Below are 14,289 nucleotides of genomic sequence, written 5' to 3'. Positions count from 1 at the left end.
AGTTCACATAATCAGAGAGGCTGGTGCATTTTCATTAAAACTCTTAGTTTAAATGAAAAAATAAAGGAAATACTAGAAAACAGTCTGCCAAACAGGCATAGAGAAAAAAGTATATGGCCTTGCTTGAAGTGTAACTCTGCAGTCTATCAACTTAGTTCAATAGAGATTTAACTAAATAGTCAAGTACCTGGCACATAGTAGGCCAATTACTGGGGTAAATTGAATAAGACATAGTTCCAGTCCTGAGAATTTTTAGACGTTATAGACAGGTGATGAAAAACGTACCTAGTCAGATGTCTCCTTATCTTTGCCGCTCATTCTAGTCTGCACCATGATCATTTCTTACTTGCGCTGCCTTACTGCTTCTGCCATCTCTCCCTACCCCCACTCCAGCCCCCTCACAAAGCTTGCGTGAACCTCTTAAACATAAATCCTGTCACTCTTTCTCTTCTTACTCAGTAACATTCTAAGTCCTTACTCTTAGTCCATAACGTATGATCTTCCTTTGATGTCCTCTCCTACAATCATTTATCTTACTCATTACTCCATTCTACTCCATTCCCACTTGGCTTCTTTACTGTGCCTAGAATATTCTAAACACATTCCCACCCCAGACCCTTTTCCTGGTTGCCTCTGTCTGGAATTCTCCTCCCAAAACATCTGCATGATTTGCTCCATTACCTCTGCAGGTCTCTGCTCAAAGGCTGTCTTATTACTCAGTCCTTCTCTGACTACCTGGCATTCCCTACCTCGCTTTATTGTGTTTTACTTTTCTTAAAAGCATTTACTCAGTAAAATGCATCTATTACCACTGGAATTTACTGTTTATTGTCTGCCTCTCTCAACAATATTGGAAGCTCCACAAGAAGAGGGTCTGATGTTTTTTTCCCTATATTTCCAGCACGTGGAATGTTAACTGGCATGTTGTCAATGGTCAATAAACACTTCTTAAATGAACTGGATCAATGATTGGGAGTTATGCACAGGACTTTAGGGGAGCAGGGTATGTGGTATAACCTGGGAGGAATGAGGGGATCAGAGAACAATTCTTTAAGCAAGTAATGTTTGGGCTGAGACTTCATTCATTCAACATTCTTATGGAGTTTTACCATGTGCCAGGCACTATTCTAGGATGTAGCTGTCATAAAGGCAGACAAGTCTCTGTTCCTGTGGAACTTACAATCTTGGAAGAAAGACAAGAAACAATCCAATACATGAGTAAACAAGAAAAATATCCAACACTGACACATGCCATGCAAATAACTAAAATAGGATGATGTAAAAGACAGCACACCTAGGGGTTTACTTTAGATTGGGTCATTAGGGAAGCAACTCTAGGAAGTGACATTTCAGAGGAGACTTGAAGGACAGTGAGTAAGCACCCATGAAAAGATGAGGGGGTGAGCATTCCTATAGAGAGACAGCCAGGGGAAAATCCTTAAATGAAAAAGGCTTTAAGTGTTCAAGGGACCAAATGGAGGACACACAGCTGCAGAGAAGTGGGCAAGGAGAAGAGGGGCATGACTTAAGATCAGACAGGAAGAGTCCTAGGAATGAGTAGGACTTAGGAGGTGAAGCAGGGGAAGAAGAAGCAGATGGAAAAGCATTGTAGGTGGTAAGAACAGCAAAGGCAAGAAAGCAGGAAATAGACTGGTATGTTTGAATAACTAGGAAATGCATTTCTCCTGAATCCAATGCACAAAGATGGAATCCAGAACACTGTACGGCTAAATTCATTTTTTTTGTGAAGCTTCTGGCACATTTTGCTGCAGCTGAGAAAAGAGGATCATCTCTCTAGTAAACACAGCCTCAGGAAGCTCTATAACCAACCTACTTTGGAAGGTGGGAAGCAAATGCAACCTTGCATATTGTATTCTAAACACAACCTCAGATGTGTAAGCTGTCACCACCCCCATTTTAGACACTAAAGGGCCAGCATGTGGGCTAAGTCACTCGCAGTCAAGAGCTGGGGCTCAATTCCATGTCATGCTCTACCCAGTGCTGTTTCCTCTGCTGTCCAGTATCTCATTGACTGATTCAATACACCTGCCAGGAATGATCCTTGCCATCAATTTCTTCTATGGACCTTGCCTTCTACAGTTTTCCTTTGGCTTTATCTGTCTTCTCCTGTACCTACTTAAAATTTAGAAAATATATTTTTCCTTCTTTCCCCTCAGCTAATCCTAATCAATTCCATGTTTTATGGAGGCTGTTCTGTAGCTCAACCTTCTTCTACTGACAAAAGTGATGCAAACCCAAATAAACTCAAAGATGGGATTAATAGGCTTGGATACATTTCTTTACAGTAACTGAGTCCCCAAGGAATGTTTAAGTCTTTGGGAATCTTGACATATCAGAATTTTTTAACAGTTGAGACTTTGTTATCAGTAGAACGAGATTCCTCAGAGAAGGTAGTGCTGACTTCACAACAAGGAATTTAGGTTGATGATTTTTCAAGTAAACAGTGACTTATGAGTATTCAATATGTGTGTCACAATGGCTTGCTGCCAACAGACACTATGCATTGAGATCAAAGCCATTCTGAAACTCTTATTTTATACATCCTATTAGAAGGCACTAGGAAGTATACCAAGACAAAATATTTACAGTCAACCCTTGAATAACACAGGTTTGAACCGTGTGGATCCACTCGTGTGGATTTTTTCAGTAGTAAATACTACAGTATGAAATGATCCATGGTTGGTTGAATCCTCGGATATGGAGGGACCGTGGATACAGAGGGCTGACTGTAAAATTATACATGTATTTTCAACTACGCAGAGGGTCAGCACCCCTAACCCCTGCATTGTTTGAGGGTCAACTGTATTCAGAAGGAAACAAATGAGGGGTGAAATTTTCTTCCATTAACAATGACACATTTTTGGCGGGGGGGGAGGGGTGGTGGTGTGATGAATTGGGAGATTGGGATTGACATATATACACTAATATGGATAACTAATAAGAACCTGCTGTACAAAAAATAAAATAAAATTCAAAAATTCAAAAAACTCTCTCTCAACCCAAAGAGTAAAAAAATAAAAGACACATTTTGTACTCTTACATCACAAACCTCTAGTCCATAGTCCTTACTTAACAATGTAAACATGTAGTTAGGATAGCACTGTAGAGTTAAGATGTCCATTGCAAATGAAGGTGACGAATTCTGACTAAATAATGCTATCTATAGTTGCAGGAGCCATTCACTTAAAAATTTTTTTTGGATGTCTAAGATATGCCCAATGTCTTCTAGTACTTTTCTATTAGGTGGCCTCATCAATAGTGTCTACAAATGCCAGGATGTTTATGAATTTTAGCAATGACATGCACAGTTACTGTTTCTTGAAAGGCTGATGGTTTTGGGTTTTTTTTTGGTAAATGGTAAATTCCCAAAATGCTTTGGAAAAAGGACATTCTTCAATGCAAATAAAAACTAAAAGGACAGAAGGCAAGGACTGACCAAGCTGCTAAAAAGAAATACTCGGGAGAGAGTTGGTCCCATTTTTTTGATGCAAAACATTTCTAGAGATGCCAGCTTAAAGGCAGGTGCTCAGCAGCCTTGCCCTTTTTGACATTAGTGGAGGTTAGCAAAAAAAGCAAATAAACATAATACGAAGAAAAAGATGAGCCAATACCAGGTAGGGTCTAAGAAGCAGAGCATAAAAGTGCAAAACATCAAAAATGACTAAGTATTTTACTTCCATTTTCCAGTGTTTCTTTTCACCCACGCTTAAAGAAATGAAATATTTCAGGGCTTAAAACATATTTTATAACACCCAAACTGCGACAAGAAACAAACATTAGTTATTTAGCTGACATAATTAAAAATGAAATTAATATCAGTGTTACCTGAAATTCTAATCCATAGTTTTCTCTGCAGAATTCTCTTAATTTAGGATACACGTTTTCTCTTAGTGCCTGTCTTTCTGCTCCCGTGTCTGTGGTAGAAAAGCAAACACACAGAAAGTGAGTTATGTCCACATAGTACACATTTCTGGAAAAAAAAGAAAGCTTACAAATAAATATTAACGTTAATATAATCAAGCTGGGGTGCTGCATCGTGAAATGATGGGATATTTGCCTGCTGGAGAAGACTTGCTCTTAACAGAGCAGGGGAGCTGAGATGTTTACCATGCACATAGGGAGAATGGGAGCCCTGGGTAAGTTCTGTGGGTGCTGGCAGAGCTGGGAATTCACAGCTCATTCTTTATACCCATGTAGACCCTCACATGGCGCTCTTAAATAGCCACAACCACATTGTCTTTTAAAGAGGCAGAAGGAAAAATTGTAAGGCTATCAGGTGTAGCTCCATTGAATGTAAATATTTCAAAACACACACACACACAAACACTGATTACTGATTTCCACAAACATCCAGACTCTATCATTCCCTACAGTATTTAGAAACAATGCTACTTTTACAAGATTCAGTACAGCATCTGTGCAATGAGTACCATAGTCAGGAGTGACAAATTGTCGGAGTCAATGTCTAAAACTAGCAGGTTCCACTGGCCAATGGTTCAAAATTAGCGTCTCCCACCCTGGGCTTAGGGACCTGTTATATCAGAGAGGGGATCGTTTTACATGTGCCACAGTGTGTAAAAGCTTCAAAATAAAATATTTAAAAATTATCCGTGTCATTAAAAAATACGAGAAGAAACAGAGAACCTGAAACCAGAAGAACCATAACATATGTATGTATTTAATGCTGAATGTTCTGCACAGAAAGGGATTCTACAGCCACTTGTGCTGCACGGTGCTCCACATCAGTGATGACGCTGTAAGATGCTTACAGCAAAGAGAATGGTCCTCGCCCAGCTAACTTCAGAGAAAGATAAGAATCGGAGCTTAAAAAATTAGGTTAATGTGTTATCTCATGAAAAGGACCATTTGCTAAATGTACCTCAATCCCAGCCATAACCATGAAACATCTGCATACCACATTTATAACTCAGGAACCAATTTAAAAGACTGTCCTTCTTATCCTCAAGCACATCTGTCCATGCAAACTCAACCATATGCTGTGTTGACCTACTCTACTTTCCTACTGTTCTCAAGCTTGTTTTGAGAGGCAAACAACCAATCCCAAGAGTCTGAGATGCAGCGGCAGCTTGACAGAGTGACAGGAACCAGCGTTTACATGGGAACCAAAGATTCAATACAAGGTCTTTGAGATTACCCTGTGATCCAAACAAGTAGAGTCTTTTCCCCCCATAGATCCAACATGGGCCTAAGTCCAAAGGGAAAGCAGGAGGACCGCGTTGAAGAGGGTACATCTGAGCAGTGCCCATGTGCCATTATGGCACTGGTGGAAGCAGCAGATTAAGCTTCCACATGATTTATATAATCTTGGGATCAGGCGCCCATCCTCCCTCACCCCACTGTAAGGGCTGAAAACACTAACTTCGAAGTAAAGCTGATGATATTCAATCTCTCTAAAAGGCTACCGATTTTTAAGACCTAAATAACAAAAAGTCACTTTAAAAATGAAGAGATACTACCAGATGTGGAATTTGGGAATATATTAAACAAGGATTATTGGTAAGATACTCTAAAAAAAATAGTATTCAAATAATAGATGAAAAAAATTATGAAATGAGCAGAAATTTGCTTCTTAAAAATGTTATTATAACTCTTATTACTGGGTCCCGAGACATGAATGTGTCATAGTAAGGAGGCTAAGACAGAAATGCAATATCTAATTACTAACGTTTATTGAGTTCTTACTGTAGACTAGTAGTGTGCTAAGTTTTTCTATGTGTATTTTCTTAGTCACTTCTGTCAAAAACCCTATGAAAATTATCAGTCCATTTTTAAAGTAAGAGGAAACAAATATAAAGGGGTTAAGAGACATGCCTGAGGTCATGTGACCACTAAGTTGGAGAACCTGGATTTGAATTTAGAGAGCCGAATGCCATAGTCTGCTCTAACCATGGAAAATATGCAACTGTGCAAAGAATCACTCTTTGAAACTGACAAATGCAAGAGCTTCCCAGAATGGTTAAGGGGTGCTGAAGTCCTAATATTTATGAAACAAACAAATAAAAATCTCAGTTATCCGTGACAGATTTTTCCCTTTCTATAATACACCCTTCAACAGCCAACCCATCAATAAGTTCTCTTGCTCCATCCATCTCTAAATAAATCCTGAATGAATCTACTTCTCTGCACCTCTGGTACAAGCCAAACTCACCTCTCACCTGGACCCTATCTCGCTGTTTCCATACTTGCCTCTGTCAATCCATCCTCCACAGAGCAGCCAGATTTATGTAAAAACATAAATCCGATCACATCACTCTCTTGTTTAAAATCCTCCAGCAGCTCTTCATGGAACTTGGAATGAAATCCCCACTCCTTACCTTGAATGTTCTCTCCTTCTCTAAGCTCATTTCTTACCACTTGCCCTGTTTATGTCACTCAAGCAGCGCTGGTGTTCATTTGGTTCCTGGGTTATATTCTCACTGGTGACCTCTGCTCTAGCCATGACTTCCTCCTGGAATGCTGAGTCCCATGATCATTTCATGTCATCTCCTGTCATTCAAGTGTCACCTTTAATGCCACCTCCTCAGAGATGCCTTCTCTGAGCCCTGCAGCTACAGACCTCTCTCTATCACACCATCTTCTTCAAATTCTTTGCACGTTACTCATCACTATTGGTGATGATTATCTGTTTACTATGTGTCTCCCCCACTGCCACGTGAGCTCACTGGGACTCAGGACCTTCTTCTGTCTCTTTCACTGCTGCATCCCCAGTGACTAGAGTCATGCTCAATTTAGGAAGGAGTACATGAAAAAACCCACACAGGCACCAGGGATAAAAATGAGCTGACAGGCAATGCGTCTCTGCAATTACCTCCAGAAACAGAAAGCCTTCCTACATTACAATATGCCATTGGTTGGACATGGAATCAAGACTGTGAAATTCTGGGAAATACATGATCGGGTTTAGAAAGTGGACTTCATGAAGTAAGTGAATGAACTGAAATACTGATGTCTTTCCTGGTTTCTGTGTTTCTGGCAAAATACTAATATTTTATCAAATTATGTTAAATGTTTCTAAAAATGTGAGGGAAGTGTATGACAGGCATTCTGTATTATTACTTATATTACAAAAGTGACACAGATTTTCCTATATTTGTATTAATATAGAATGATTGGCTCTGGAAATGAAAAAGTAATTAAAATAGAATGGATTAATTATGCTGGGTGACAGATAAGCTGGCTTAATTATACAAAAAACCTGATTCATACTGACAGGACATCCGGATGGTTGGCAATTAAAAAACACTAGAATGTCATGGATAGGAAAAATTAAGTCACAGAATGTCACACATAAAAAGGGACCTCTTACAAAAGTGTAGATCAAGACGAAGTATGTCATCATTTATTCTTTATAGTCACTGCATCCATTTGTATCTGTCCAGCTCCTGAATGCTTTGAAAAGATGCATTAGCACTTTGGCAGCACTAAAGAGGCTTTTAAAGAGTTGCTTTCTAAATAATTCCTCTATGATTTCAGAATTAATGACGGTCTCTGTGTAGTATCTGAGTTACCTGCAGGAAGAACATTAGCTGGTGCAGAGTTATCACTCAATATCATTATCCTACTTCAAGCAGGGTTTAGATTAATTCCAAGCTTTTATTAAAAATAAGAGTGCCAAAATGACCATGTTGGACTGGAACTTCTTACTGCCCCACCTCACCCAACCTTAAGAGCATGGATGTTAGATTAAGTCATTTCCCTCTTGGCAGCTCACAAAACTTATTTAGGATCCACCTACAGCTGTCATTCCAGCCTGGGTTCCCGTCTCTGTAGGTTTGCTCTTGCCTGGATTTTCCCTCTTTACCTGGCCCCTTAGCCAATGATTCATCTGGACATCTTATCTGACTTTTGTTGTTGTTTGGGTTGATTTCCTGTCTGGCAGCTTCTCAGAGGCTACCTCCTCTCCATGCCCTCCAAGTCCTCTGTGCCCAACCATCACCCTCACCATTCATTATTTCCATATCACCACATCCTGTCAATTTTATCATAATCTTCTTTTGAATTTGGCTATGCTTTTTTGTCTACTCTCTATTTTTGTACTCACCATCTCTCAGCCCTTAGAGTCCAAAAGTCTCCTATTTGATTGACCTGTTACCTGTCCCTTCTTACTGCAGTCTTAAGCTCCACATAGCTGCTGGAGATAAATTCTAAGGCAAAACAAAAGTGAAAACTAATTTGATCATTAAAGACCTTGGCTGGCATCTGGTGGCCCAGAGGATGAAAGCCAGAATATTCAGCAGGTGTAAATGTATCTTCCACCTAAGTTCTATCTTCTACTGCTCTTTATCATGCACCCTCCAGGGTATTTTTCAGATATTACTTGAACCCGAGCCTTGTCTTTACACATACTGCTTTCCATGCCCAGAATCCCCTATCTACTGCATCTCCTTTACTTGGCAGATTCCGACCCTCCTGAGTCCCAATCAAAGGCAGCACAGTTTTGAATGCTTACTAGACAGAGACAGGCATGCCCTGGTCACCCCATAGCACTTTGTTCACCCCTATATAACATCATGTATTTTACTTTATTATAAATATAATATTTTTAATTTATTTATTTTTAGTCTGTCTCCCCCATTAGACTTGTGAATTCATGGGAGGCAAAGACTTCCTCATACATAATTATTATAATTAGGAATGAAATGCCATGTAGCATACTGATGCTACAGAAGTTAAAAAAATTTATAAGGATATACTGTGAACAATAACTTTATTTCTAACAAATTAGAAAATGTGGGTGAAATGAACAAATTCTAGAAACAGAAATTATTGAAACTGACTCAAGGAAAAGAAAATCTGAAGAGATCTACAACAAGTTAAAAAATTTTAATTAGTTATTAAAAATTTTCCCAAAGAAAATCACCACCCCAGAGTATTTAACTGATATATCAATAGTTAAAGAAACAATCCCTTACACTTTCAGAAAAGAGTAGAAGGAACACTTCAACTCATTCTTTAAGTCTATATTATCCTAAACCCCAATGAGACAATAACATCGAAAGAAAAAACACAAACCGAAAACTGCAGACCAATATATATCCCTCATGAACACTGAGGCAAAAACTCTTAGCAAGATACTAGCAAACTGACCCCAGCAATATATACATTGTCACCAAAGGGGATATAGTACAAGAATGATAGGTTAGTTTAACGTGGAATATGACACATTAATACAGGGCTTGACCATTATGATCACTCCAAAGATGCAGAAAAACTTTTGCCAAAATCTAATACCCATTCAGCCATGGGGAACAGAAAGTAATTTCTTTGCCCTGATAAAGGGCACTTACACAAAACCCTACAATTAGCACCATGTTTCATGGCTTAAGACTGAATATTTTCCACCTATGATCAGGAACACATTATCACTTATAGTCAACATTTTACTGGAGGTTGTAGTCAGTGCAGTGAAGAAAAAATTAAAAATAAAGGCATCTAGACTGAAAAGGAAAAAAATATTTTCAGTTGACAAGGTCTTGTATGTAGAAAACCCTGAGGAATCCAGAGGAAAAATACAGTGACTATAAACGATTTCAACAAGATGGCTGGATAGACTATACAAATCAACAGTATTTCTCTATACTCACAACAATCCAAAAATGAAATAGAAAAACTGCATTTACAATAGCATTAAAATAATAAAACACTGAAAAACAAATTTAACAGAAGCAACGCAATACATGCATTGTAAACCATAAGACCTTGCTGAGAGAAAGATCTAAAAGGAGATCTTTCATCTTCATGGATGGGAAGACTCAATATTGTTAGCATGGCAATCCTTACCAATTACAGGCTCAGGATTCTCCAAACTGATCTACAGATCCAACACAGTCCCTATCAAAACCCCAGCATATTTTGCAATTATTTTTTCTGTGCCATTATTGAAATAAAGTTTTAAAGCACACTTTGGTCAATCTTGCTCATTATCTGATCTGTTAAGTACACCAACTGGTATCAAACAGAAAAGACAGTAGAGGGACTAACTGTGGTTCTAGAACCAAACTCCCCGTGTCTGAATCCCAGCTCTTCACCTGCTAGCTGTGTGATTTCAGGCAAATTAAAAGATGTCTTTTTTTTTCGTTTGTCGTGTGGAATCAAAATTACTAGTATCAAGCTTATGAGGTTGTTGTGAAGATTAGATGGAGTCTTTCAACACCACCTGGCATGTGGTAAATACTCAATAAATGTTGCAATTATTCTAACAAACAATTTGGGGAATCAAAGACTAAGGCATCTTTTATTACTTATGAGAATTTTTAGCACTGAAAGATTTATAGTAAAGTAGCTACAACAATCATGATCTTGATCATGATCATTGTAGTTCTTAAAATGATTAAATTTTCAAGATAGTTTTCAAAGGTTTAGGGAAAAACCATAGTTAAAATGTAATTTAAAAAATACCACCAGTTTAGGGTTTCCCTGGTGGTGCAGGGGTTAAGAATCCGCCTGCCAATGCAAGGGACACAGGTTCGAGCCCTGGTCCGGGAAGATCCCACATGCCGCGGATCAACTAAGCCTGTGCCCCACAACTACGGAGCCTATGCACTAGAGTCTGCATGCCACAACTACTGAGCCCGTGCACCTAGAGCCTGTGCTCTGCAACAAGAGAAGCCACTGCAATGAGAAGCCCATGCATCGCAATGAAGAGGAGCCCCTGCTCGCAGCAACCAGAGAAAGCCCGTGTGGAGAAATGAAGACCCAACTCAGCCAAAAATAAAGAAATAAAGGCTTAAGTTAAAAAAAATATATCACCAGTTTATCCAAATGCTCTTAAAAGTTCCCAGTAGGAATTCACTAACTGTATTATTGCTACACCTCAATACACTTTAGGAAAAAGGAGTAAACTATAAAAGATAACAATGCTGGGCTTATTTCTGGTAATATTGAGGAAAAGAACGCTCACAAATATGACACTAAAACAACCCAAATATAGCATAAAAATATTTTAAAATATATATTTAAAATTGTGTCACATAGTTTGAGTGAAACTAAGCAATGCACAGAGGCCCAAGGCACAGTGAAAGCAGTAATCTCAGAAAATAAGGGATCTCTGGAGCCAGCTTTTGGTTATTTTCCACTAAGCCCTGGTGACCTCTAGTGTTGATTTTTGTCTTCTGTGGGTGCAGGGTAGATTGGACACAAAGCACAGAGTCCCAAAGTGATAAGTCTAACAGGAAATCCTTGCAAAAGGCCATGACCCCAAAGAGCTAAGACCTTCAGTGTGAGGGTGAATCAGAAATCAATCTTCATCACCAAGAAAACCTGCTGCTATACCATTCGCACTAGGTGGAAGAAAAAACAACCTCCTTGATATTCGTAATCACAAGCGTGGCCTCTTGTAGGTTAGCAGTGCAAATTCATTTTATTTAAAGTCTGACAAGGAATTCCCTGGTGGTCCAGTGGTTAGGACTCCATGCTTCCACTACAGGGAGCATGGGTTCCATCCCTGCTTGGGGGACTGTGAATAAGATACTGCATGCCATGCCGTGACCCCTAGTGCTTGAGAAGCATAATTTCTAACAAGGCCTAATGAATTTCAGCAAGTTAAAAGTTTCAAAGACTATTAAGCCACATGCACTCACACACACGAATTCCTGGGGTTTATCCCAGGAATGCAAGGATTCTTCAATATATGCAAATCAATCAATGTGATAAACCATATTAACAAACTGAAGAATAAAAACCATACGATCTCTCAATAGATGCAGAAAAAGCTCTTGACAAAATTCAACACCCATTTATGATAAAAACTCTCCAGAGAGTGGGCATAAAGAGAACCTACCTCAACATAATAAAGGCCATATATGACAAACCCACAGCAAACATCATACTCAATGGTGAAAAACTGAAAGCATTTCCTCTAAGATCAGGAACAAGAGAAGGATGTCTACTCTTGCCACTATTATTCAACATAGTTTTGGAAGTTCCAGCTATGGCAATCAAAGAAAAAGAAATAAAAGGAATACAAATTGGAAAAGAAGTAGTAAAACTGTCACTGTTTGCAGATGACATGATACTATACATAGAGAATCCTAAAGATGCCACCAGAAAACTACTAGAACTAATCATTGAATTTGGTAAGGTTGTAGGATTCAAAATTAATGCACAGAAATCTCTGGCATTCCTATACACCAGCAACGAAAAATCAGAAAGAGAAATTAAGGAAACAATCCCATTTACCATCAGAACAAAAAGAATAAAATACCTAGGAATAAGCCTGCCCAAGGAGGCAAAAGACTTGTTCTCAGAAAACTATAAAACACTGATGAAAGAAATCAAAGATGACATAAACAGAGGGAGAAATATACCATATTCTTAGATTGGAAAAATCAATATTGTGAAAATGACTATACTACCCAAAGCAATCTACAGATTCAATGCAGTCCCTATCAGACTACCAATGGCATTCTTCACAGAATTAGAACAAAAAATTTTACAATTCGAACGGAAACACAAAAGACCCCAAATAGCCCAAGCAATCTTGAGAAAGAAAAACGGAGCTGGAGGAATCAGGCTCCCAGACTGCAGACTATACTACAAAGCTACAGTAATCAAGACAGTAGTGTACTGGCAGAGAAACAGGAATATAGATCAGTGGTACAGGATAGAATGCCCAGAGATAAACCCACGCACATATAGTCACCTAATTTATGACAAAGGAGGCAAGAACATACAATGGAGAAAAGACAGTCTCTTCAATAAGTGGTGCTGGGAAAACTGGACAGCTACATGTAAAAGAATGATATCAGAACACTTCCTAACACCATACACAAAAATAAACTCCAAATGGATTAAAGACCAAAATGTAAGATCAGACACCATAAAACTCTTAGAGGAAAACATAGGAAAAACACTCTTTGATATAAACTTGAGCAAGATCTTTTTTGACCCACCTCCTAGAGTAACGAAGATAAAAACAAACAAATGGGACTTAATTAAACTTAAAAGCTTTTGCAAAGCAAAGGAAACCATAAATAAGACAAAAAGACAACCCTCAGAATGGGAGAAACTATTTGCAAATGAAACAACAGACAAAGGATTAATCTCCAAAATATACAAACAGCTCATGGAGCTCAGTATCAAAAAAACAATCCAATTAAAAAATGGGCAGAAGACCTAAATAGATATTTTACCAAGGAAGACATACAGATGGCCAAGAGGCACATGAAAAGATGCTCAACATCACTAATTGTTAGAGAAATGCAAATCAAAACTACAATGAGGTTATCACCTCACACCAGTCAGAATGGCCATTATCAAAAAATCTAGAAACAAATGCTGGAGAGGGTGTGGAGAAAAGGGAACTCTCCTGTACTGTTGGTGGGAATGTAAATTGATACAACCACTATGGAAAACGGTATGGAGGTTCCTTAAAAAACTACAAATAGAACTACCATATGACCCAGCAATCCCACTACTGGGCATATACCCTGAGAAAACCATAATTCAAACAGAGACATGTACCACATGTTCATTGCAGCACTATTTACAACATCCAGGACATGGAAGCAACCTAAGTGTCCATCAACAGATGAATGGATAAAGAAGTTGTGGCTCACAGATATAATGGAATATTGCTCAGCCATAAAAAGAAACAAAATTGAGTTATTTGTAGTGAGGTGGATGGACCTAGAGTCTGTCATACAGAGTGAAGTATGTCAGAAAGAGAAAAACAAATACTGTATGCTAACACACATATATGGAATCTAAAAAAAAAATGGTACTGATGAACCTATTGGCAGGGCAGGAATAAAGATGTAGACATAGAGAATGGATCTGAGGACACGGGGTGGGAGGGGGAAGCTGGGGCTAAGTGAGAGTAGCATCGACATATATACACTACCAAATGTAAAATAATTAGCTAGTGGGAAGCAGCAGCATTAGCACAGGGAGATCAGCTCGGTGCTTTGCAATGACTTAAAGGGGTGGGACAGGGAGGATGAGAGGGAGGCTCAAGAGGGAGGGGATACGGGGACATATGTATACGTATGCCTGATTCACTTTGGTGTACAACAGAAACTAACACAGTATTGTGAAGCAATTATACTCCAATAAAGATTAAAAAAAAATATCTAGACTGTCAGCCTAGAATTAAATAAGCAATGAAGTAATCTTTCAGCAAAAGAGAATATTTTTAGAAAACCAAAAAGTGAGTTTCCTGCCTTCTTTGTTTCGTATCAATTATTTTATTTTTTCTAGTTTCACTGAGACATAATTGACATATAGCAATATATAGGTTTAAGGTGTACA

The 14,289-nt window shown here is 38.6% G+C and overlaps 1 protein-coding gene across 1 annotated transcript in view; it reads right to left on the bottom strand.

The window, feature by feature from the left end:
- NWD2 (NACHT and WD repeat domain containing 2) overlaps nucleotides 1-14,289 on the bottom strand; it is a gene marked incomplete at both ends in the record, with an annotated part of 216,169 nt that overhangs the window by 134,578 nt on the left and 67,302 nt on the right. Inside the window, one exon of the mRNA XM_082611480.1 lies at nucleotides 3,847-3,935. Coding sequence (XP_082467606.1) covers nucleotides 3,847-3,935 — 89 coding nt within the window. The remainder of the gene's footprint in view (nucleotides 1-3,846; nucleotides 3,936-14,289) is intronic.

The sequence above is a fragment of the Mesoplodon mirus genome (assembly GCF_964341445.2).
Source record: "Mesoplodon mirus genome assembly, chromosome: 2".
NCBI classification, from domain to species: Eukaryota; Metazoa; Chordata; class Mammalia; order Artiodactyla; family Ziphiidae; genus Mesoplodon; species Mesoplodon mirus.
Note: the sequence above shows the minus strand (reverse complement) of the source record. Positions and strands in the feature narration are given on the sequence as shown.